Source organism: Nasonia vitripennis, chromosome 3, assembly GCF_009193385.2.
Source record: "Nasonia vitripennis strain AsymCx chromosome 3, Nvit_psr_1.1, whole genome shotgun sequence".
NCBI lineage: Eukaryota > Metazoa > Arthropoda > Insecta > Hymenoptera > Pteromalidae > Nasonia > Nasonia vitripennis.
The window spans coordinates 18,587,172-18,614,099 of record NC_045759.1 but is presented as its reverse complement, the minus strand read 5'-3'; the positions used below and the strand labels follow the sequence as shown (position 1 = coordinate 18,614,099).

The following is a 26,928-nucleotide window of genomic DNA, read 5'->3' as shown; positions in this document are numbered from 1 at the left end:
AATCCACTTTATAAAGTACATCGGGAATATTTACAGACTTCAATCAGTCCCCAACTGTTTACAATTATACGTTTTTAAATCGGCTCGTGAACAATCGAGAAGTATATATACTTCGATAGCTCTCGGCCAGTGAAAAGTAAGTGCCCTCGGGGGCAAAAAGCCAACCGTTCTCCTTAATCGCGGCGCATTATTTCCCGGCCGATATCTCGCGCGCGCAGAACGTGCCTGTCACGCCCAGCCTGAGGCCCTTTGCTTTATTACAGTGGCTCATGCAGTGCTAACACATTTCCGACTTGCGCGGGGGCATCGGGCCAGTCTCGCGCTCACAGTTATTCGCTATCTCATTGTTTGATTCTCGAGAGAAGAAAAGAGAAGCCAGCGGTGTCGGTACTTGATACGCGAGGCTTCTGCAAAAAGAAGAAAGAGAACGCCGTGACGATTGTTCATCCGCAGCATTCTTCGAACCGCGCCCGCGTGTACAAGCTCGTATACCTGTCGTTGCACTACGCGGAGATTCGAGTTTGCGTTATTATATACAACAACAGCAGCAGAGGCCGGTAGCTGCGAAGACTGCGCCGACGACAAAACTCCCCCTCCCTCTCTCTTCTACGCTGCAGCCGAGGTGCCAGCACGCCGCGGAAAAATGAAAGCGGCTGGTTTATGCGGTGCACGTGCACGATTTATCTGCTGAGTAATTAAACTGTGGACTAATTAAAATCAGGTTTCTGATTTGCCTCCCCCTCGACGCTCCCATCTCCGCATAGCCGTATACTCTCCCACCTCTTTCGCTTCTTTTTACCTTCTTCCCTCTCCCGCTTCTCCTGTTCCTTTCCTCTTCAATCTCTCTCTCTCTCTCTCTCTCTCTCCTCTCTCTCTCTCTCTCTCTCTCTCTCCTCTCTCTCTCTCTCTCTCTCTCCTCTCTCTCTCTCTCTCTTCTCTTATATACCGCGCGCGGCGTTCTTCCTTTGCTCACTGCAACGGAATAGCTTGTGCTGTATCCGCTTTCGAAGCGACACTTATCACGCGACTATGAGTTTGCTTTGCGCTCTTTGTGCGGCTATTGTGTGCGCGAGCTCGCGATTGTTAATTTTACATATGTATACGCTCTAACTGCGCTTGTGTCTTGAAAACATTATTTCGTGGATCAACATTAACTTTGCACTCGCGCGATTATGATCGCATTTGTCGTCTGCTTATTCTGTTACGATTTACGAGTTTTACAGAGGATGATTAAAAATGTTTCGTATTCGTCCGAGCAGAGCGTAAGTTAAATAACGCACCGGATCGATAACATCGTGACGGCGTTTAATTAAAATATAGCCCTCTGAATATCCTCGCGCATTAATTGCGTTACTCCATACGCATCCGTCACACATCTTGCGTCGCGCAGATTGATTTTTCTCTTTTTTCTCCCCCTTCACGATCGCCGTGCTTCTGTTTCGGCCACAGACATGACACGCATGCACGTACACACACATACTCTCTGCACTGCACTGTGCACGCGAAAAGCCGGGCGCGCTCGCGCTAGTATATATTACCGCGCTCGCTCTTTCCCTTCTTCTCTTTTCCTCCATTAGCATATTGTTTTCGCGGATTCGACGAAATATCACTGCGTGATGCTAATTTCGCGCTGTGCTTTTTACCCCGCTGCGACCGATCGCTTGGCCTCACGCCCTTGTTTCTCCCTCCTCTTGCTCTCCCGCTCTCCTCTTCCTCTTTATCCGCATCTATACCCAGCTCGACAGTTGGTCATTCCGAGTTAAATTAAAAACATAAATTTTGACCGGCAAACTACGAGCTGCCGTTGTTGCGCGAGTATTCTGCTCTCTCTCTCTCTCTCTCTCTCTCTCTCTCTCTCTCTCTCTCTCTCTCTCTCTCTCTCTCTCTCTCTCTCCACCCCCGCACGCGCGACAGAGTCGATTCGACGCGCCGACACGGCGCTGTCACCGCGACTCGCTATCTATGCCGCTCTCTTTTACAGATAGAGATTACGCCGCACTTAATATTCCGCTCCGACAGTCTTACGCCCCGACGCTGACCGACAAATCTACATATTTTCGTTATTAAGCGTGGATATATATATTTTGTTGACGCGGGATATGCCGCTCGCGTGTTTCAATATAACACGCCTGTACGCAGCATTATGTAAAGCGGCGATGCTTATAACGATTTTTTTCCGTTATTGGCAAACAGGGGAAATAGATGGGGGGGGGGGGGTGATTCTCTCCGACAAGGGTACACGGACTGATAAAATATTTTGTTGCACGTTGAAGCAAGCGCTCGTTATACTGCTGCGTCATTCTCGCGAAATAATTTATGTCATCGTTGTGAAATGTACTTCGACCGCGAGTGTCGCCGAATTTATTTCACCACGTTCCCAATTCAATCAGAAAATTTGGTCGCCGATGACAAAAATTCTCGTACATGGATTTATCCGGGCTTGTAATTAATTGACCCGTCGCTTTATCATGTTTAGCGCGCGTTAATTTCAATCTAATGTTGCATATAAGTAGAGCTAATAATGCGCTACCGTATATTACATCGCTGTTTATTCGCGTCACTCGCGCTCGAGCGTGTAATTATTTAGCTGCTTTCATCCAGCCGATTAAATTCAACATCGCCGCAATGTCGGAAAAGTAAGCAGCTTTCAACTGAGAGTAGTGCGTATGATTACAGGTTTAAAAGCGGTGCCAACCACCTGACGGATTTCATCGGCGTAGAACCTAGCAAAAAGCGGAAGCGGCGAACCTCGTTCACACCCCAAGCTCTAGAGCTGCTTAACGCGCATTTCGACAGAAACACGCATCCTTCCGGTAAGTCAATTAATGCCAATTATCTCATGCACACCTCTTCACATCTTCTTTTCATCTCTTTTCGCGCACTCGACTCTTTAGAGAACTTTTTCATTCGTTTTTTTTCTCGTCCGCGTTCGCGCGTTTACTTGCGCAAATTGAAAAGTGGTGTTGAACAAAAAAAAAAAAAAAAATGCTTTAAGCTCAATTTTTATTTTCTCGATTTGTCTGACTGAATATTTGCCGTTTCAGGTAATGAGATTACAGCGCTCGCACAGCAGCTGGGCTACGACCGCGAGGTAATTAGGATCTGGTTCTGCAACAAGAGACAAGCCCTTAAGAATACGGTGAGGATGATGTCGAAAAACATATCCTAAAATATAGCTGACACAGCTATGCTGTCTCGACCAATGTTCGAAGTTCAAGGACAAAGCTCCAACACGCTTATTACTGCACCGGATATTGCATTTTACTTGGAGAATGAACATGCGTACGATTTGCCACATATGACACTGTGAAAATATTATAGCTTTAAAGCTTCGTTGTGATCCGTCAAACGGACCGTCAAGATAGGAAAGAAGATATAGGAGAGATAAATAAAGTGAGATTAAGAAGAAAAGAGAGCGAGAGAAAGAGTGCGAGAAAAAAAGAGACATGGGGTGAGAGTGCATGCGTATTGTAAACGATTAATGAAAGTTCGTGGTCGGAGCTCTTACGCAGAGGTTTCCCTTTTTTCAGTAGTTTTCTTACAACTTTTTTCCGTATAATTTACGTAGGTAATATGTATATTATTAAGATTATTAACGATGTTCCGTTATTTTATATATATAAGAAGAAATATATATAACTATTTTATTATATTATTTACTAGGTACACTTCAGTTTACCTTCGCGAAGTATTTTAAGTGCGAGAAAACGACGCGTATGCATGTAGATTAAGGAAGTATATTTTTTAAGTAAATTTTCTATATTTCATTAGTATCGAAGGATAATTTTTGTTTCGCTCATCGAGTTTTTTGCGTACTTAAGTGTAACTTTCGTGACGGCAAACATTGAAAGAGCATTAATTTATTTATAAATAAGTAATTATAGAGCGTGAAAAAGCACTGGAAAAAGTCATAGACATTTATTGCTTCGACCATGATTATGAAGGAAACTCATTACTTTGTAAGATACGCGTAACTACGTTATATGGACTCACCTTAAGAATGATTTTTTCGACTTTAGTTTTAGCAATTTTCGTCCAACCTCGTCCGTTAAGGTGAATTCGAACACGATGGAGAACAAATAAATAAATAAATAAATAATGACTGATACAGGTGGTACACAATCGAGCGATTTCTCAGATCCAGGCGGAAACAGGGTAAATGAGACTGCTCGACTTGCACCACTGAGCATTGTGATCGCAGACGTATACGCGTGTATTATCTGTAAATAATTTTTACGTAAAATAAGAGAGCTCCATGCAAGAGAGAGAAAATAAGAAAAAAATATGTTCTAAAAGTTTTATAAAAAATATGTAGTTAAAATATAATTTATATTATTATATAACATTATTTGTATTGGCAAAAAAGTAATTTACTCTACAAATCAAAACAAAAAAATGAGAAAAATTGTTACTATTATTGCACTGCATTTAAAAATATTAGGATACATTTAACTAAAAGTATACAGAAATTTGATCGATCGGTATTCGTTTAACGTAGTTAACGAATGACTTCCGTAAAAATGTTGTTTTTATCTTTCAAACTGAATGATTTTTTGTGCTACATATTTTCCCCGATAGCTATAGTGGCATATTTATATGGAGAAAAATAACAGGAGTCTTCTTGGATTCGAAGATATGAAAATTTGCTTTAGGAAATAAAATAAGCAAAGAAATCGATTATATGTATCAAGGATTGCAAAAGAAGCACTCGATTTAGCTGGACTCTCTATAGTGATTACGCACGAATATTTCTATAAGGAATGTTGACATTACTAAGTATAAAATCGATTGCAATAACTCGTCTTTGAAAGTATACTTATGTACCGACAGGCTGCCCTATTGTTTTTTCCGATAAACAGATTTCATTTTTCTCTTGGTATGCTATATAAACAAAAAATATCTTTCAAGGAAATAAAAAAAAATAAAGGACATATTACTATACTAAAAATATAAAAATAAACATTTTTTACACTAGTCATATGTTTATCTAACGATCCTGTTATTACTAGTGCGATTTTGTTAAGTAAATAAAGCTTCTCAGAGTTACGTTTATTGATTTGATTTATAATGTTATATGCATTTGCGAAGTTAAGTGCAAAAAGCTGATTCGTTAGACAGACTATGCAAACAGTTATTCAGCCGACTAAACATATATAATATACTAAAATGAAAAATGTCTTCAGAATTCAGCAAACTTATAGGTGTCAAAATCGCTTTTTACATAGTAATATAAAAACATTTTTTGAGTTCATACTCAATGTATTTTAAGAAACTAATCAATATAAATTCATATGCCTTACTTAGTAAGTTTTCCATTTGAATCTGTTGTTTGTTGACCAACGGAATGAGCTTCTTGTCGTTAAAAAAGCATAGTTTCAGCTTCCGAGCATAGCCTGTACATAATACTTTAACGAGAATATACATAATTACATGATAATAGGCACTCATAAATGATAAAGTTTACTCCAACAATTATCACAGCTATATAATAGCTAGAAAGAAAAAAAGCGTGCATACAAAGAAAATTTACATGGTTAAAGGTTGACTATGAAAGGGTGACGATATTTTTAGGAATAAAGTAACATTTAAGGAAAAACAATGATGACGAGCAAAGTGGTTTGTTCCTAAAAACTGTATTATAAAACGCTAGAGCGCACTCTGTGAGAGGCGAGTCGAACGGAATATTCAAAATTCAAAATTTATATCTCGATAAAAGCGCGTTGGCGAATCGCCATAGTATGTTATGTCCTTTTTGATAAAAACATAAAAAAATGCGAGCGGTCGAAAATAACGTTTGTACAGAGATGTTCCGGTTATTAAATTTTGTTATACGGTTGGTGAGAGCAATGAAAATGAGTACGCTAAGTGGGAGAAAAACGAATAAAAGAAAAGAATCATGTATATTTTCTTCGTGAAAATTTCACATCTAAATAGAGCATTGCAAAAATGAACTCTTAATACTTAGACTATATTAAGGGGGAAAAAAGTAACGTGAGTTGTATTCGTGAGTGTCATACTTCTAAGGAAAACGCAGATCCACGGGCTAATGTTTCACAGCAGTTTCTGGCAGAAATGTCAGCGCTCCGCGCAAAAGCAACTTTCTTTCGAGATACCTAACCATCGATGCCGAAATGGTCGCATCATTTTCGAATTGCCATTCACCTGTATAAAATCTCTGTAGTACAAAGCCAATCTTATAAAAAAATTATGGGCAGCAAACTCAAATACTTTTCGGCAACAATTGGGAGGAAACTGCTCTCGAAACATTGCCCGGTGAAACCAAAGTTCCTACTACATTTTATAAAGTTACTCGACTGTAAAACTGGAATTGTAAATAAGGAAGAGACGCAAGTATTAAAATAGTAGTATTTACAGATACAATCAGCTATTTCAAGGCTATTAACAAAAAAACTAAAAAAAAAATGTTGTCAATCGATGGAAATTTCAGCAGTGCTTGAAATCACATACACACGTTAATTATTGCTCTAAAGGGAAGCGGCTCAATATATGAACGTTGTGCAAATCGTAGTCTCACGTCTGTATTGCCGTTCGTTGGTCCATGAATGGATTTCCTTTATGACAATGATTCATATAATAGCGTACTCATAAGTGTATACATATGCGTCAAGAACATTTTTATCGCAAATTTACACTCAAAAAGAATGATAACAAGATGAAAAATAGAGCATAATTGATTGACCGTGAAACTACATTAAACGTACATACACAGTCGGAAATTAAGCACATAAGTATACAACTAGAGTTTAAGCGAGGCAGTAGCTTTAGATTGAATGTTAGCGCTTAGGCACGATGTAACATTACAACTACATATTAAAAGAAATACAAAATGAAAGAAGGAAATTTAGATCGTAAGCGAATACCTGTGTAAAATCTAGTAGGTGTCCACAAGAATAAAATAAAAACATATATTGTGGTACAAATCAGAGATAGGCGTATTTATTTGATGTCATTAATTGTTTGGCCACTATTATTCAAACGTTTTTTATTGATATTTTTATGTTCCGTGTAAAAATATGAACACTTGAAGTACAAAATAGTACTATATTGCGTATGAAAATAGTATATAGTTAATTTCCATAAACATATTAGCATTGACGTATATAAAAATTACAGTATTTCGTTCACTAGGTTTTTTAATCATCTTAATTTATAATAAGTATTAATATCACTTTTATTTCTACGCATTATAAAAGAAGTAATGTCAAGTTTTCAATCGATTTCCTAATAAGGTAATCGAACAAAATCAAAATTTCTCGATGGACGCTACTAACTCAAAGTCTGGTTTCACTCGATTCACACTTTTTGACACACGTCCCGTAAACTCAATCACTAAGTAGCATATAACTCCTACACACAGAATGCCCATAAGAATGTATAGTTTAACACTTGTGCAAAGATAAGGACTGTACGCATAAGTAATCACTGATCCTGTTGCCTCCCAAAGTTTAAAGTTTGAATAGCCGGATTCTTCTTTACCTGGAAACAGCAGTCCACACAATGCTGAAAACATAGTAAGTTTTATTTAATTATTCTGTATGGTACAAATATCTTCAGACTAACGTACGATCAATGCAAAATGATGGCGAAGATCACACCATAAATCACGCAGAGATCTACTTTTATCGACTGCCAGAAAACCAAGTTTTACTGAATGTTGGTAACTCGTCTGGTTAGAATTCACTGTTGTTGACTATCGACTGCTTACCTTTCAGCGGTAAATTAAGGTATAATAAATAAGAATATATTACCAGTAATTGTTCTGTTCAGAATTTACAGATAATAAAGATTTTTCAGCAGTTGAAATTCAAATAGTTGCATTATATGGATTCATCATGCATAGCATATGATGTACTAAGTGAAACTATTCATGTTTATTAGATTTTTAGAATTCTATGTCATACTAATATGTAATAAAAATGTCATTGTTTCACTAGTTCATCAGTCTCCTTCAAATTTGCATGGTCGATGACTTAAAATGCGCAGCAAAATACTACAAAGTTCTTCATTTTTTTATGACACAGTTGCGCAACAGTCAAACCGGTATACCTATGCCATTAAATAAATTGATTGAATTTCAAATTTTACTATTTGCAAAGTCAATTTTTCTATTTGCAAAGTCAGAAGAACTAAAGACGTCGCCAACTACTAATACGTTTATTGCCATCGTTTGACTTTCAATGCTATTCTCATTCATATCGATTAAAACCCCACAGCAGAACCAATCTAATCGATAATTACTATCTGGCAGTAATGAAGTAAGTATGTGGTTCAAACAACATTTTTTTAAAAGTAATATTTGTTGTTAAAAATGTTAAAGAATTTGCAATGCAGATATCTTTTGAGTAAAATCAGAATTCTCACAAGTATTTAAAGAGTCCCGTTAAGTTATGCAATGTACTATTATTTAATCATCTAAAATTGGATATTAAAATTTGCTCGTGAAGTACGTCATTGTAGCTGCGTGCGTATTAAACCACAGTATAATTGCGATCAAGTGATTTTTTAGCGATAAAAAGTAAAAACTAACTATTGTCCGTGGCATAAGTGCGAAGAATGTGAATACACAGATTACTCACAAACCACGTAAAACGCGCGTTTTAATAACAATAGAACGACTGTCAATAGAAGAAAAGAGAAGTCTTCGCATTCCCGAAGGAAAGAGCATTCAAGAGAGCATCCATATTCACGATCCTAGCTATTGATCGAGCCTTTGAAATATCGTAAAAATGCATTAATCACAAGCATACAAGCGCGATACAAGCGACAGAGCTTACCATTAACCTGGACCAGCCATATTGCATCGCATATGCCCCACAGACCGGAAATAAGGAAAAAAATGGATCCCTGCTGAGGCTGCGGTCTCCATACCAGCATAGCAATTAGAATCGTCATGTGGAGGAAAAAGGCGAATATCATAACTGGCATCCTTCCGGTTAGTTTGACCACCGAGCCAGTTGCCGGTGCAGCTATAGCGTTGACTACGCCAAAACAGATCATAACGTAGCCTATGTTGCTGATGCCCCAGGCGCAAGAAACGAATGCCTGTCGACATAACAATAGTGATTACATGGATCAAGTATGTGATTGGGCTTCGTAACGATCATTTTACGTAATAGAAAATGACTTGTTTTGACACGTGTTTGAGATACTGACGCCTCTTGTAACAAAGCGCGCATTACTTTTTTACTCTGATGTAATTCGATATGGAAGTAGGCTACTTGGACTTTTTGTAAAATCAACGTAGACTATACATTGACGATTTGGTTCAGGTTATGCGAAAAAATATGGCTATAGATCAATCGAAACACGTTTGACTTACACAATAATCATTACCGCGCTGTTTAATTAGGACGCGAATTCGTAAAACCCTGCAGTCCGGCAGTAAATTTTCTATTACGTGAAAGTGACCGAAATCGGCCAATCAATTATCGAATAAATGCTAACAGATATACTCGGTTAAGCTTAATTAGTAAATAGTTGGACAGCACACTTCGGACGCGCGGGAAATTAATTATTTTCTATGAAACTCGTCGCACGGTGGTTTGCGTGAGAGCGTGTGTTCAAAGCTTACAGATCGGAGTGAATTGCACTTACAGCGTTGAAATCGGCGAATAGAAATGCCTGTTCCGCGCCAATGAATATGGTTATTGGCAGAATGAGCAGTTGGCTTTTTTCTCCCAGCAATTTCAGAGTAACCGACAGAAGCTTAAAGCCAGACTGTCCTGTGGCGGATCCTGTTCTTCCTCTGTCGTATCTTTATCGGCCAGTAATGAATTCATCAATTTTTTATTTGCATGGAAATTAAATTCTTATAGCATAACGCAACGTTCTTTATTTAGCAACACGAACATAGTTTTCATCGATTTACAAGTGCGCGCACAGGCAGTATATTGCAAGACTATGGGAAAAACCCAATTTCCGCCTGCAGCTGCAATTCGAACGCGATAAACAAGTCATTACGGATGTCGCATGACATCCTTAATGCGCTGATCTTTAGCAAGGCATTTAAAAAATTTGGCGGAAAAGTTGAAGACCTTGATAAGTAAGCGTGAAGGATATACGTGCGCGTAAAAGATAGTCGGAGAGAAAAGTTGTTTTAGACTCGCTATATACACGCGGATCGAAACTTTTGCCTTTCACGTATGCAGTGTTATATTACGATCGATCCTCTCCGATTTGTCTTTGGGCTTTGCACGCGAATGAAAGTTTCTTCCTCTGTCTCTCTTTCAATAGAGTCCAAATGAATACAGAACGACGGACGTCGCGCGCACATGTACCTTACACAGCAGAGATCAGGATGGTATATATAGATATTGAGTTCACGATACAGTTTAGAGAAAATCTGCGCGCAAAGAAAGAGACATACCTCGAGATGGAGTCGACGCCGAAGGCAACGATCAGACATGCGACTACCATGCAGCCCAGATAAATGCCGGAAATCAGTTGGATTCTTTTCGGCGGCGGTGGCTCCAAGTTTGGATTCTCCGTCGCCGAAGAGACGCCGCAGAAATTCGCCCCGCACAGCTCGCCTACCAGAGTCGCGTTCAACGTCACGTTCGACACCGCTGCTTCCTGATCCATGTCGTACGACAGCACTGCAATGTAGTACCTTGACTATAGATGTATACATAATATGCAGATATACGCTGGCGCGGTTGAGCACAAGATTTTACTTGGCTGTTCGAACGCCATATCGAATGTCGGACGTGTCACCTCTAACCGCGTATATTAGTCGTAGAGTTGGCGTCTTTAGCAAACGGTGTTTTGTTGATCTTATAAGTTAATGACATGAATCAAACCAACAGCATAATTAGCTCTGAGGATAAGTTAAAGCAAGCCGTCCAAAATCCTGGCGGATCGGGACTGTTACCTCATCATTAAGCGCGAATAGAAGCCCTCCTCGTCTCGTAAATATCAGAAATAGGTCGTGTTCGCGAAGCAGCAGCAACTTGTTAGGACTGGAACTAATTTTTTCCAAAGCTAAGGTAGATCCAGCAATACCAGTGTCTGCGCGTTTCAGCTCGATTTTTTTAATTTTCTCCAAAGCCGCGGAGGCTCATTAGACGCCGTGGAACAATGTTTCACGAGCTCAAAATGCTATATACATAAGCTTGTTGGCCAGTTATACGAAAGTGCAGTTCAGAGCTGCGAAGGACGCGGAAGTTTATAGGGAGTCGGCGATGATAGTACAGCGGTGACGCGGCGGCGGTTTATCGGGTCGAGCAGTGCTTTTTGCACCTTTACTCTTCCGAACAGCAGTCTTATACACGCCAGCCTCGTTGAGTGCGCGCTTGGCCTCTCGCGGCAGTTAAAAGTCCCCGTGCGAACCCTTCAAAGCGAACTGCTGCTGTGCTATTCTCCAAGACCTTGTCGAGTTCTTCACACAGACGCACAGAAGCTATACATACATATAGTTACGTCAGCCGACGAGAGAACGAGAGAGAGAGAGAGAGAGAGAGAGAGAGGGGGAGAGGGGTACTGCCGCATAGATAGACGGCTACCGGCGACGGCCGTTCGAGTTTTACGGCTCCAAATGGAATTATACGCGCGACGCTGTAGCCGCGCGCGAACTACTAGCACTACTTCGTGCTGATTGATAGGTTTCCGCGGTCTTCCGCTCCGACGGAACGCATCCGCCGCTATTATACTGTCGTTTGAGTACTGCTGGCTCTCTCAGGTGACAAATCATTTCCCCGCCGCTCTGAAGATGTCCATATATAGCCCTACTGAATAAAAATTAAGAATTGTTATATAGATATATAGATTCATTCACGATAAATCGAAGAGTCCACTCCTAGCCAAGAACGAGAGTACGTAGATAAATTCCCTTTGAATCGCCCGGAGAGTTTGCTCTCTTTCAGTCTCCCTCTCTGCTTTCTTTAAAAACTTTCTACCTCGTCTTTTTAGCTTAGAGAGCTCTCGTCCGCCGATTTCTTTAGAGCGCGTTGCGATCGGACAATTCAATAAACGCCCGCACTCACTCTCGGTTACATTTGAATTGAGAATATAAAGGCCCGAGACAAACGTGCACGATCATTTCCATCTCCTTCCGGAGGGGATGATAACTTTCTCTCCGTGAACACACACGCGCGCATGAAGCAGTAGCTTTTCCCGAATGAAATATGTAGGTTAATCGAGCCCGAGTGGATGGGATGGATGATGCTCCTATTCTTTCCGAAACTTTTCTAATTCTTTGAAAATCGCAGTATCTTATCTCGTGGTTATTTTTTACACGCGCTTCTACTCTCGCGAGGTTGTCTGTCTTAATTTTTCCACTTTGTTGCGCTGACCGATTATTGCTGGTTGGCTGGCGTCATTGATTGTTTGAATGACTATTCACTTCTATCATCCGTTTTCAAATTTAATTAATCGCGCTATGTGAGATTAGTTTGCGAAAGTAAGTAGACACCTTATTTGAGAAAAATGAGGCCAGCAGTGCGAGGGAGATCGCTCATAGTTTGCTCGACCGTAACAAAGGACAATTTTATCTCCGTCCTATGGGCAGCATACTACACGCGTGTGGCGTGTGCGCAGTGCGTGAGCCGCTCGCTCAAAGATTTTCTAATCAGCGCGTTCAACAAAGCGCGTGATGAACGCGCGTATCCAGCAGTAACGTACTCACCTGCAGAAGAGATGAGATTGCCCCAAACCTGCGCCATCTGGTAGAACATGAAAAAGAGGCCGAAAAACCTCGTTACGAGGACGTCCGCGCTGATATCGGAGACCGTGGCGTAAGCCTCGGCGACGACCGTCAAGTAGGTGCACTTGGCGCACCACAAAGGCCCACCTCCAAGGCCCACCGCCAGACCCGCGGGTATCATTGTGAAGAAACGTGGATAGAACTGGGCGGCGATGAAGGGCATGTACGCCACGAACGTCAGCGTTATGGTCCACTTACAGCCCAGCCAGCTGCAACAGTTTGTTATTAACGCGATTATCGATTCATTAAATAGACGGACTGCGTTGTATACGTGTACGATTGGAACTATAGTTACAAAGCGGTGAGTCAAGTGAATAAGCTAGTTTGGATTATTCTCGGAACATAATGTTGCATTCGCTGTTGCTCACACTTTGTATATCGGCAATGTGCAGGTATACTTGTTTTAATTAAATTGAAACGTTCTTTCTGAAGCTTTTGATAATCTTACCGATAAAAAAGTACCGCTAACTACTCGTTATCTTCGAGCGTCTGACTCTTCTATTAATGAATAAAAGCAGAGAGTACATCCATATAAAGCAACACTTCTAGTTGAACTGAACTTTTGCGTCAAGAGTAATAAAAAACGTACTTAACGCACTTTTTCCTATACTTTCCGTTTCCGAACCTCTCGTCCTCTTTTTTTTAAAGCTACAGTCTCTACCTTTCAGGTCGTTAACGAGAGTCGCAAGCCAACGATTCATCGATCAGTAGAGAGAGAGAGAGAGAGAGAGAGAGAGAGAGAGAGAGAGAGAGAGAGAGAGAGGGAGAGAGTTGCGCGCGAAAACGCATTACATAGGGATTTAACATAATTACTCCTGTTGTGTACTCTTTTTATTATTACGAGCACTCAGAGGAAGAGATTACTTTTTAGTACTACAGTTTCAGCTTTATTTTTCTTGAAAATACAGTAGCCTATACCCTTATACGACCTTTTGTAATTACATTAAAAGTACGATCCATTAGAGGACCCTGAATAAGTTAATATTTTCTTACGATTAATTAATAATTTTTATTACGATTCCTACTATAGAAGCGTGAGATTGAGATACAAGGTTGTACACCGGGATTTTATTAACAAGCGTTCATGAAGTACTTGTATAGCGATAAAGTTAAGCATTACTTTCTAATTCACTTTGTTTTTATTTAGTCTTCATTATAAGAGTTTGCTATTTTGAGTTATGATGCAACGATTGTATCTGAGAATGAGGAATTATCGAGATATAAGGATGTTGTGAACAATCTCAATAAATATTTTTCACTGTACATTGAAATCGTTTACGGATATGATGATAAATTGTAATTACCTTATAACTAACACAGGTAGGAATATGTTACTGAAGATCAAGCTTCCGTAAATAGCAGCAAGTGTGAATGTCCCCAAAGACTGATCGGCATTGACAGAACTCTGAAGATTGCTCGCACCCATGAAAGCCGTAAAGTGGATCATGAATGCGACCCCGATCATTAGGATATTTTTTATGATCCTCCATCTTTCTGACGGCAGAAACTGGTCTGTTTTCGCTTCCACAAATTTCGGTGACACTTCCATTTCTAATTTTAATATTGACACTTTTTCGAAGTAAACTGAATTCCTGAAAATTACAAAAGGCCTTTGTGAGCATTTAAAATTGTGTATACGCAATACGCATAAGTGTGCGCATCTCCGTTTTGCCCAGTGTTCACAAAACCTAGAGATGTATTCTGCGCAATTGTGTTTTTCTCCTGCAATCCAAGCAATTTAAAACAATTTGCGAAAATAACTTTTTACTTGCATTTTGCAATGATTCATAATGCTTTACAATCCTCGCAAAGCTAACTTATCACGAGATCAAACATACATATAGACTTAAAAGTGGCCTTGATTCAAATTACTTTATGGACGCATTAAGTCTTGATTTATATTTCAAATCGACATTTTAAATTGACATTTAAGATTAAGCCAATGATTCTTTCCGAATTCGTACTAAATAATAAGCGTAACAGTTTCACTTTTAAATCTAGCTAAAAATGCATTCTGTTGAGAATTTAATGAGATATTGTGCTACGAAAACTTTATTGACTATGCCTGAAATTAAATTCATAAGTTAAAGATTTTTTTTTCTTTGAAATATGACAGCGCGTATCAAAGTAAAACATCATTTTATTCAGTACGGTATATAATTTTTGTTTTATCGTTTTAAAAGCACAGAGTGAATAACTTATTGAAATTTTAATATATTCTAGTGGTATGATTGCTTTACAATATTCAAGCAGTTCGGCGAAATAATAAAACTTATACTATAATAAATGCACTTTTCAATTAGCATACCTATGGCATGACCTATAGATACGCGCTTTGTTCTCTTGTGAGTTTCATATTTTCTTAAATTGAAATTCGATTCCCAAGATTAGTTCATTATTTTTTTCAGTATTTGTTTTCGAGCATGTTTTGTTTGAAACTTGAGAAAAAAAAGACAAACTACTCTTGACTCCTTGCGTATTTTGCAAGTGTTAGAGCATGCGTAAATAGAAAGATTACAGCGGTTTCAGACTTAAGCAAACGGAAAATATTCCTATACCATTAACAGACTAAGCAAGAAATCCGTCTCTCTCGTTGCCACTGTGTAATTAAGTACAGTGTTATGGATTGTGTAAAAACTATATATAAACTCACAGAAATGTTCACTTTTATAGGATTAAAAACAGAGTTTCATAATATTTGAAGAGTCGATGTACAAAATATTATTGTTGTAATAATATTTAAAAACATTAAATTTAGATCGCTCGTTTCATCACAACCAAATATTTCATTATAGAAACAGAAATATAGTATTAAAAATAACAAAGTGGCAACAACAAACATGCCGTTCTGTTGGGAAAACGCAATTTAAGGGAGAAGAAATTATTGATGGAACATGGAAAAATGGCGCCATAGGCTATGAATGTCGAAGCGCAGCAGCTGCAAAAAGCCAGAGCTTGATTTATCCGATGTATGCAGGCACTATTTGTTAAAGCTGTTTCATCCGCTACACGTGGTTACCTGTTTCACCCGCGTATGCCTACGCATTCGTTATATAGGATATTGCATCAACAAATCCCGATTGGTCATCTACCGAGGCACACGATATAGGGTACTCGAAGTTTACACAATATACCGCTGTCCTTGAAAAATATCTTCATGTAAATCTCTTTTTATATTAAATGATATATATAATTCGTGATTCTCCGTGATAATTAGATAAATCGAAATAATTAATGATCGTTTTCCTGTTATCATCGCGTTTAGATTTTTTCCTGTTAACGAACAAGTAGTAACTTATTAACTAGATTTGACATAATCATAACTAACTATTCAAATTTAACACAACGGCAGTCAAAGTTTAACTTTGTTAAAAAATATGATAGCGTGTAATACGTACAAAAGTTATCGTAGATTAAAATTTAAAATGATCTGCTTTTACGAAATATTTCTTCGGAAACGCTTGCTGCTTCATCGGGTCTTGTTCGGAGAGAGCAAATACGAATTCAACAAGAGAGTATTCGTATTAAAATGAACGAACATTCTTTTATTTTTAGCAAATGAAAGACATTAAATTTTTTCTCATTTATTCATTCCTCTGACAAAATGTATTATTGTACATGCGCACTGCTAGGAAGTAACGAGAGAAAACGAAAAAAATCGAGAAAAGGCATTGTCTTGGTTTAGCTTTGAACTTCCGGATTCACGCGCATGTATTATAAATACTGTTTTGCCTAAAGCATTGTTACATTTATTCCAACTTTTCTCTTTTATTATTGCCATTTTTTTTCATTTCGAAAATAATCGTTTTATTATTTTTTTACATACAGTTTTAGATGCAGAAAATTCACGAGAATCGATAGTTTTATAAGTTGGCTTAAGGTGCATCTAGAACGACGATCTGAGCAATGCCATTGCGTGTCGCCAATTAACGTAACGCATACCCATAATGAAGAACTGGAACTGGGAATGTTAATGCTACTGTATCGTAAGTGTATATGTATTATTAGTATTTAACAAGTGTATCATATTTTCATAGTTTTATAAATAGAATTAAGAGCTTACAATTTATGAATAATGTAAAACATTTAAAGTTTAATGAGAAAAGTTAAATATTGGGGTTACAATTTCCGGCTTTTGAATTATCATAAAGTAGATCGTGTTATAGGATTAATAGTCGCGCATTGGTATCTATTATTGACACAGGGGAGACTCGAGCTTATATCACACAGCTTAAACGGATTTTCAGACTATATATGGTTGGTCCAAATGAATGAATTACGATGTACGGCTTGATATCTCTTTATAGCATAACTTTACTGGATATTTTAGTAGCTGTAATAATGAGTATAATTCAATTCAGCACCATTGAGCTTTTGTGATTAGATTTGAGTTGTGTTGGTAGAATTTATCCATTTTCTATACCTAAGCAGTTTTTCGCGATTTATAAGTTCGATTAAAAAATTCGTGTATATTGTCAAGGATAGGAAACAGCTATGCATATTACCAATATATGAGATAAGGAAAAAGAAGGAATTTGAGGGAAATTGAAATATTTATATCACGTGCTCCTCCATCAGGTAAATTCCTTTTAAATAACTGCGTGGATTCATTTTATATTTTATAGAATTTAAAATGTTAACTATATTATTTTGAAGTTTTTAAAGGAAAATGTGAAATAACATTTTTGTACAATCTTAAAAAGTCATATTACAATATTAAAAAATCATATTACATTTTTTTTTACCTCTACCGGATGCTTTGCACGTGAACGTTATCGGTTTTCTGATTGAAATATAATTTAAGATTACTAGAGCAAAAACGGCTTAAATATACTCTATTGACTCGGCAAGCTCTGCTACAAAATATGCTTTAGTTAAGTCAAAAAAAGGTACAACATTAATAAAAGTATGTAAAAAAATTGCTTTCCGATTGTCACTAATTAAAAGGTTTAGATTTATCAAAATACCAAATGTGCAGAATGAGGAATGTTGATGTGTGGCCGCCCTGTTGCATTCACAAATTTGCAGAATGTGCAAATTTAACACACTCATTTATATGTCGGTAGAAGTTTACACTTTTCACTTTGATGAAGGAAATCACACTAGTTTTTCGTGCTGGTGATTCAAGGGGGTCTAAAGTCGACGATAGGTCATATAACTCAGCTTACCAATTTCCGCAGTCTTCCGGCAAGCAAGCATTATATCGTCACTAGCTGTTGCAGACCGATAGCTCTTCGAAGAAAAATGTTTGAATGTTAGTAGGTGTGCGAGAGATGCTGCTGACGCTCGATTAAGGAAACCGGTAATATATCCGAGCGCCGACGACGCCAAGACCAAACTGAATCATAAGCTCGAGATTGTGACCTGCTGCTGCTGCGGTTTCAATCGCCGTGCGAGCTCGCTGTCTCCCACTTCTTTACTCTTGTTTTCCTTCTCCATGATTCTTCAAGCGCCTGTGTATATGCACGACGGCGCTTGCACCTGAAACTTTTCGCTCTGAGTCCTCTCTCTTCATTTGCTCGTTAGGCTACGCTATGCATTGTAACGAAGTCTTTCCGAAGAGTTAAAGCGCTATAAACGGTTGATCAATAATTATTTGGCTATAATGCTCTTGACTTGGATTCACTTTAGCATTATTCCTACAAATTATACTTGCGAATATGAATGCTAGCTTGTGCGTCGTTCTCTTAAAGGTTTTTTTTCGTTGCTATTTTTTTGTGCTTTGGTTTAGTGAGTCTTTTTTGCTGATTACTTAATCGACATTCATTTTCATCCATTCACCCACGAGGTACAAGAATGCATAAAGAACAATTAATTACCTGTGATATCATGTATGAATGCTATATTGATTTTTTCATGATCTGATGTAATATTTAAATGATTTGTCTACTTTTTTGTTTTATCAAATTAGTGCGATAAATGAACAGTTACGTGTTTGTATGCATTATTCGTAATTAAAAGAATAAATTTTGTTATTCGTATTCAACATTCCGAAGAAATTTATGCGCTTTAATTATTTCAAAGCCGACAGGCTTTAGGTCGAATGCTTTTTAAAATAATTCTTCAATTAGCACTGTGAATTGCTTTTGTTGAATTGATTGTTTAGCTAATTCTTTAAATATTCTTGAGTAATTTCTTAAAAACAAGAGAATCATTTCAAAAATCAGTATATGTTACCCTAAAGAAGGTATTTTTCGCAAATGTCTCGAAGAAAACAAGAGATACAAAGTTTGAATTTGAATTGAGAACTAAAATATTCAGATTTTACATTTAACAGCTTTATTTTATAGGAGTACAAAAATTTGTAGAATTCTTATTTTACATAATGCTATTTTTGTATAGTTGACAAAACAGCCTAAATTATGAAGATTGATCTTTTCAAGCAACGCTATTATTTACAACTTTAGAAGGCGTTCAAAAGGAAAAATAACAAGTTTTCAAGCATCATTTTTACATTATCTTGGTCTTTTCAACTTTTTCCCAACTCACAATCAGTCCGGTTCAAACTTTTCTTTTGTAAGTCTCTTTTCCTACTTTATTTTTTGTCATACCTACTTCAAAGTTTGCGTCGCCTGCATGAGGAAGGACTTAGCGAAGGAGAAAGGACAGTGTGGCAGTGGCCGCCGACGAGAATTTTTCATTAGCACGGCTCGTTGGTCAATAACAACATCAACTCTCGCAGACCACAATACATATCTATATACATATATAAACATTGAGCTTCATATCGAGAGATGAGTTTAACGCCTAGCCTTACTCCCACCGATTGTCCTGAATATTGTCATCTATATTGTCATTTTCGAAACAAATGATTCTGTCATATTCGAAGTAGAACACAATTTTCAAAATCTAATTTAGGTCTCTAAAACATGGTTTAACAGCAGGAATGTTCCGGTGACTAATAATAGGTTAATCTCCGCTTATCTGTTCACCGTGTCATTGTCAATGACATCGTGAAATAGTAACGAAGCGGAAACTACGATGGATTTTACAACGTAAACGTGTTAACAAGTTAAATCTCATTGGAAATCTGTCAGCAGCGATAAAAGGTTTTATTAAATTGTAGCAGCTCGTAAATTTGCATTGTACGTGAACCATTTTCGATAGTTTCTGCAATAAATTACATCGAGCGGTTGAAATTTCGATTGAGATGATAAGTCACGTGCTTTGCGCGCATTAGCTCGTTTGCGAGCTAATACTCCAAAGATATGTGTGCGCAAGATAAAGGGTAAAATCTATGGCAACATTGAAACGTTGTATCCTCGAGGTGATGAGATCCTGAGGCGAGCAATGTATAAACCAGCGTTAAGCCGGTATATAAGCAAGGGCAATGAAAATGGCAATATGATGGCTGGACTAGCTAAAAACAGTTTAAATCGATCTTCTTTAAAGCGCCGGATGAGGCTTGATCATCAGTTTGCTTTTAAACTCAATTTTAAAACATTTTTGCAGGGTTATTTTAGTTTCAAGCTTCAATTAAGCTGAAAATACACCAAAGGATTAAGCTAGGATTGGACTAGAAGAGCAGAGTTATGGTAATTACATTAAATCTCACGTATTTATTTAACAGATACGATCATCCTTGCTCTGCATCTTTGCAAGATAATAAAAGCAAGCTATATGAAGCATTCTTTTTCGTGGTCAAATGTAATACGTACATGCATTCGCGCGCTCACTGAAAGCACGCTGAGGTTAAAACTAATGATATGCCATACCCTGTGAAGATGAGGCTATTTTTTATTAATTGAATAATACTTCAGCTCCTTAAAAGCCATTTCTGATTTTGATCTCTTGACTTGATCTATAGCTCGTAAAAGCCAAAAATTTAAAACTTTATCGACCTACGTAGAAGCTTTTCAGCATCTAGCGTGTCGCATAATAGAAACGAGTACAACTATCTTAATTCGATCTTATATCCTAAACATAATAAATTCAATATTATCTTAAATAACTTTGCCTTGCGGTCATATTACCGTCGCCCAGTTTTTTGATAATTAACTTTTTGAGTTGCTAAACTTTGTCAACATTTGTCGAGTTCGCTTTCACGCACGGAACGCCAGGGTTGTTTATCATTCATTAGTCTTTGAGTCAACTGCCCAAATCTCAAAGAGGGAAAAACGTGAAATTTAAAACGAAAAAACTTGGTTTGCGAGAGGTATAAAGAGCGAGAGAGAGAGAGAGAGAGAGAGAGAGAGAGAGAGAGAGAGAGAGAGAGACACGTGGTGGGGGATCTCGTTTGTGCGCGCCACGGTATTCAGAGAGGATGCTGCTCGGCTCCAGTGCTGGCGGACGGAAAGTAGGGGGAAGCTTGCGGAATACCGGCGCGCGCGCTCCAGCCGCACAAGTCCCTTCAGTCAAAGCGCGCAACCACCGCCGAGCGGAGTTCGTGCAGATGCTGCTCCCTAGTCGCGGACAGCGATACGCGCCGCTTCTGTCTTGCTCGCGCGATTCCTGAAAATTTTATTAGAACCTTCGAGCAAAGGGCTTTGCTTTACCAAGCGCATATAAAGCTCGAGAATTTTTTCTAGTCACTTTTTTTTATTAATTGTTTTTTTTTCATGTTTTTCCTTTGTAATGCTCTTTGGGAGCGCGTTGTGCTACTAGCAAAATTTATGGAGCGCACACATTTAACCGCGTTCGTTTTCAAACGTAATAGAATAAATTCGACGGAGTTGACACTCGGAGCGAATACCGTACATGCGAGTATAGTTCCACGCTGAAATCGAGACGCACACTTACGAGGCCCCAGGCTAAAATGTGAGTTATACGCGTTCACTGATGTAAACTGTGAGACGACTCTAAAAGTTTATGCGCGAGAGAGAAATAGAGGATTTTCTTAAAAGTAAGTTAGTAGCCGTGAATTTTGCTGCATCCTCACTTCAGACTGGCTTAGATTTCTTCATTATTTCTTTATTTGTATTTGTTGGCCGCAGCGCCTTGCATGCTTCGACTGTGTTTGCCAACGGAGATGAAACTTTTTCATCTGAGAGGATTAGTAATAGAAAAATATTGCGTCCTTCCGAATGCACCGCATGCTCAAGTTGGCTTTTATTTTCAATATATTTATTCACTATGTTGGAAGATTTGACATATTCCATCGTGTTGCCGTGGTAACCGCAAAATATTTGCTCTTCTGCATATTAAAACAGTATAAAAAAAATTATTCATTAGCGGTTTCAATAGATTCATTCGAAACGACACATAGCTGGGGCAATTTTTCTCTTTCGCATTGGAGACGTTGCTATAATTAAAAAATTTTCTCTGAGAAAATTAAAATATAAGTCCAGAAATTCGTGTATCTGCACTAACTGTGTAAATGTGTAAACATTGACTCAAAGTTGTGCCATTAATTTTTTTTTTTATATTGCTACATGAATATTTTCCACAAAGAATCTTGTATATATATATATATATATATATATATATATATATATATATATATATATTTATCTAATGAACGATTATATATACAGAGGCAAAATCTATATGTACGCTTATTTTACTTTGTTATACGCATTCGTATTTTTAGTGAATGTAAATTTTCTTAGCATGATACCACTGTGTTCTCTATGTCACTCATGTACGACTAACACGACTGCATGCGTTTTATGAATAATTTATCAAGAGCGTGCATAATACAAGAATTAAAATAAAATCACTATATGGTAAGAAAAAACAAGTTGTAAAAATATAATATTAATGCGTTTTATTGTTGCCATGCTATACACCTTATCGAATGATTCTCAAAAACAACGATATTGATGGGTTTAGAAAGTAAATAACTATCTAGTCAAATTTGACAGCTTTATACCATCAAAGATATTTGCCTTGTTAACATCAATTAACGAAACGAATGAAACTTTTGATCGAGTGTGTTTAATTACCGTTGCTGGAAGAATGTATACTTTATAGATCGCAATACAGAGCGTTAACATAACTGCTGCTCGATGTGAATCGGCGAGCACGGCACATTCCTATCTTCTAGGAGTGCGCGGCCACTGCTCTTTGAATTGTGCTATATCACTCTTGAGCTCTGCCCGGTACTTTCTCCGATGCGGTAAAACAAAAGGGCTGCTGCTTCCTACCACGTTTTATGGTTCTGCCGGATGGGTAATAATGTTCCGCGCAATAGTAATGGCGAGCGATTTTTCGCCCTTTGTGAGCACATATTTTCTGTGCTATCGAACTGCGAGATAGTCAAAGAGAGAAAAGGAGAGGAATTGAGGTGGAAATGAGGAGAAGGGGGAGGAGGAGGAGGAGAGAAGTGACAATGGTGCGATACGAATTAAAAAGTCCGAATTCAGCTCAACAGCATAGGTACTAATGATTTCTCTTCAAAATACAAGCGTTTTCTGAATATGCAGGCAGAACACAAGCTTCAACAGTGTTCGATAAGTGGTGCAAATTTGATATAGATTTTTCGTTCGAACGAACTGAATTTCTATAAGAAAAATGTAAATATTCATCATTCAGTTGTTCGCGTTTGATTATCAAAATAATAATTGTTTATTGCGCTTTTACGACTCGAGATCAGAATTCATAAATATTGATTCAAACGTGTACACCAATAACTCAATTAAACGACTTATTTTGTACCAATGTTGATAACAGTTTGGTGATAAATGTGCTGACTTGACAAGTATTTGCTACTGTGGTTTCAGTTTCGAATGAAAACGACATAAAGAAGATAAAAATAATCTGCGTTGAATAAACTTGAAACCCAAAAAGGAAATGAATTTTCATTTTAGCCTGAAGACTATTCAAAATGTATTTATCATAATATTATATTCAAATAGCTTTTAAAGCTTGCTACCAAAAATAAATGACTTTTGTAATTAAAAATTACTGTTGAATGAATTTTGTTCCTTTTAAATTATGATTAAAAATGTTACATTCTTCTTTCATATGTTTCAAGCTTTAATGCTACCCATTGTTTTAAAATACGTTTAAAAAAGTCGCACAGTTATTTTCAAGTTACTTCTTTTTTGAAACAGCGTGTTTTTGCAAGTTTGGATAGTACTTTTTTCATACAGAAGTATTTTCATATCCGAAGGTAACGTATGGTAAGAAATCCAATAAATTATGAAACTCTTGTATCTCACGTTTCCTTTCACGGCTTCGAGTCAGATTAATGAAAATAAAATGTAGTAAATTAAATATGAGTGAGAAAAAGGGTATTAGAAACAAGATAACCAGAGACGTGCCAGAGTATAAGATTATACGCTCTTCTTTATTTCAGGTGTTATTTCGCATTTTTATTACTTTCGCTCGCTTAACCATAGCATTAGCGAACTTACGTAGATTTATGACAAACGAATTTGTTAGGTTTGCTGCCTTTTCTTTTAAATAGTCTTCAATTTACCTTTTTTATCCAACCGGCTCGCTCACTACAATTGCAGTGGAATAGTACAGCAGCCTTGTTTTCGTATAAGAAATCTAAGGCCTATTTTCGCTTTCGAGCAGTTATTCCAAATTGCTATCATTTCTGTGTTGTTAAATAAACGAAAATTTGTCTAATATACTGTCTTAATCTGCATAAGATTGGTCTCAAGAATCGTTGAAGCTCTCAGACGATTAATTAATGATCTATATTACAGCGTGCAGTAATCCGGGATCCTTCATCTTCATTTGTCCAGGGTCTAGGCATTGTTGCGTCTGAGGACGGACTAATTGGAAGCTTCTCTCGTGGGTGTTCTAAGTTAAATCGAAGTCTCTGTATATGTATAGAATTCAAATATGAGCGTGGACAGATCATTATTTCACCTATGACTCTCTCAGCTTTCTCGAATATCGAAAACCTATTTACATAGCCCCTTTTATTTATAATGGTATACGCTTTTAAATAAGTTCTCCGATTATTTATCTTTTAAAATAAGAACTTTCATATTTTTTTTAAAGAAATAGTCCTTTAATACCTAGTAGTTCACATTTGCATCACTAAATCAAGCATCGGCGTTATTTTATAAACAGCGAGACATTATTGATCGTTGTACAAAAAGTGAACCTCTAGATAGGCATTTCTCATCTTAAAAAAAGACAAATACAGATAATGCCAATCTCGCATGACTAGAAACATGAGAAAATACTTTCTTATAAGATATCCCATGGAGAGAAAGAATACTTTGTATAGACGCGTAATAAATGCGATATACGTGTACACTGATCAGCAACCTAAGAAATCACGTTAAGTCATGGCAACGTAGTGGCTTATTCTAGTACTGTCACAGCATCTATCACAATTTAGCAAAATCATGTCCACAAAACATTTCGTTTATTAAATCATGTATTATTCATTGTTTGAGGTTTAAAGTGTCCTAAATTTATGTTGATTGAAACAGTTTCTATTCGACACGTTATTATGCTGTCACGGATGTAAATATGAACATTTCAACGTCAACTTAAAAAATGTATTGTCATATTCTGAAACTTTTCTCAATAGATCAGGTAAAATAGTCATAAATATTTATGCTGTCTTTTACACACAATCCATACATTTAAACATACTTAAAATGTTAGGACTTATCTTTACCTTTTTCCAAAACAGCTTCAATTAGGTGTATCGCGAACATGTAGCCTTAGAATTCGTAATTACTGAGATAGATGTATGTATCCGATGTAAATCATAACCTTGCACAGAAATATAACCCCACGTGGTTCACGATGTACATTTTTAAGGGAATCTGGGAAAGAAATAGTTTTTGCCTTGAGGAAAAAATGTTTTTCACTGTACTTCTTATGTCGGGCCTCAGGGTTTATTTGAATACAAAGAGGTAACATAGACGAACATCGTCCTGGGTGTTTCATTTGGTAACGTGATTAAAAATCATAATGAAACAGAGGACTTGTTTTTCTCTTCTTTTCTTATCCCGTTTTCACGTCCTGGGCGTTTCTCGTAGCTCCGCGCAATACACATTAATTTTAAGTGTATTATAGGAAATTTAAGTGCGCTTCGTGCACTCCTTATGATGTCATGATTAACATTTAAATTTTGCTGCCTGCTTAGCTCCAACAGTTTGAAGCGTTTGTAGGTTATATAATAAAATCCGTATTTCTGATTCGCGATCCTTAATTCTTGTACCAGGCGACCGATTCTCAATTAAATGCTTCACAACAAAGCCCATCACTTTTTTAAGAGAGGATCTCGGTCTTTAAGAGTGCACGAGAGAGTCTTAATTGGCATAGATAATGAAGGCATAAAACTAAGATTTTTGTGCAAAAATTGTTTTGGCATTCGAGCCATTCTTGCGGAAACTTAAAAAATATTTAAATTGAATGAGAATTAATATCTTATTAGGTCTAAAAATTAAAAAAAATTTTTTTACGGATTTTCATTAAAAAAAGTAGAAATACGAACTAAGCTTACTTTTGTATAATCAACAAAGGCAGAATTTTCGGGTTATCAAACATATGCATCCGTAAAATATTTTCATCAACATACAAAATTCTTTATCCACAATCATTTTTAATGAAAAATTTTTCCACATATCTTTAATATCGTAAAATAACTTTTTTTATTGATTATTATTTTATTGATGGACATGGCAATATTTATATTTCGGACCATAGCAGGTGGTTTGTCGCGATAGCGATGATTTTTAACGTAGTCTAAAGACGTCGATCAAGTGTAATTAAAAACCAAAACTTATTAGGTAAATTAGCATTATGCTCTGTTATGTCTTCGATCGTAAGAGAAACTTTTAACAAGTGAGCATTTCTGAGGATGGTTATTTTCAGAACCATGCCATTAAAATAAGATTTGTGAAATGTAATGAATTTCAATTTTCATTGTTTTCTTTAATCATTTCGCAATAGTTTCCTGGTTTTGCTTTAATGTAAGTCCATGTCAAATAGTCAAGTCATCGACTGACGGTAAGAACAGAAACCGCATCGCATTGCCAACGTATTTGAGATGCCGGGAGAGTAAAACGTGATTATTGATGGATATAAAGGAAGTTTTAACTCTTCCGCGCGTGGTGGTGCACCGAGTGCCTTCCTGAAAAAAAAAGTAATCCTACAGCGACAGGGAAAATGCCATCGCGACGCGGGGCGCCGTCGGCTAGATCTGTAGTCAGCACTGCGTCGACGATAAGTTCGGTTTCTTTTACATACTGAAACATAATATTTGCAAGTTATATTCCAATAGAGCAGTTTTTTTAGTAAAGTAAGTAATTTGCTAAGATGTTTTTAAAATAATACAATAAATGAAA

General features: G+C 37.3%; 3 protein-coding genes and 1 long non-coding RNA gene across 19 annotated transcripts in view; 2 read left to right on the top strand and 2 right to left on the bottom strand.

Moving 5' to 3' along the window:
* Window positions 1-6,944, top strand: part of LOC100679628 (POU domain, class 6, transcription factor 1) — a 130,026-nt gene extending 123,082 nt beyond the window's left edge. For 9 of the 12 annotated variants that reach the window (XM_016984554.3, XM_016984552.3, XM_031927252.2 and 6 more), the window contains 2 exons: window positions 2,662-2,813; window positions 3,045-6,944. In XM_016984554.3, the coding sequence (XP_016840043.1) occupies window positions 2,662-2,813; window positions 3,045-3,169 (277 nt within the window). In that variant the 3' untranslated portion in view covers window positions 3,170-6,944. The remainder of the gene's footprint in view (window positions 1-2,661; window positions 2,814-3,044) is intronic. The other 3 variants (XM_031927251.2, XM_016984547.3, XM_032598515.1) reach the window with 2 other exon arrangements.
* LOC100117253 (UNC93-like protein) lies at window positions 6,930-18,291 on the bottom strand. Of its 2 annotated transcripts, none has more exons than XM_001601499.6 (7): window positions 17,890-18,291; window positions 14,026-14,313; window positions 12,644-12,930; window positions 10,388-10,616; window positions 9,616-9,775; window positions 8,796-9,063; window positions 6,930-7,521 (listed from the first exon to the last, which is right to left on the bottom strand). In XM_001601499.6, the coding sequence occupies exons 2-7, from the start codon at window positions 14,268-14,270 to the stop codon at window positions 7,265-7,267; spliced, it is 1,446 nt and encodes a 481-aa protein (XP_001601549.2). In that variant the 5' UTR covers window positions 14,271-14,313; window positions 17,890-18,291; the 3' UTR covers window positions 6,930-7,264. The 2 variants fall into 2 exon arrangements, with proteins under 2 accessions (XP_001601549.2, XP_016840035.1); XM_016984546.3 differs by having other exon boundaries at window positions 17,689-18,072.
* A 2,787-nt stretch (window positions 18,292-21,078) lies between these two features.
* LOC100117179 (metabotropic glutamate receptor 2) overlaps window positions 21,079-26,928 on the top strand; it is a 125,700-nt gene continuing 119,850 nt past the window's right edge. For all 4 annotated transcript variants that reach the window (XM_031927327.2, XM_016984679.3, XM_031927329.2 and 1 more), the window contains exon 1: window positions 21,079-21,563. The gene's annotated coding sequence lies outside the window, so the exon portion shown is untranslated. The remainder of the gene's footprint in view (window positions 21,564-26,928) is intronic.
* On the bottom strand, window positions 23,933-26,038 carry LOC116416920. The gene is made up of 2 exons (XR_004227219.2): window positions 25,251-26,038; window positions 23,933-24,415 (listed from the first exon to the last, which is right to left on the bottom strand). It is a non-coding gene; the product is annotated as an uncharacterized LOC116416920 (long non-coding RNA).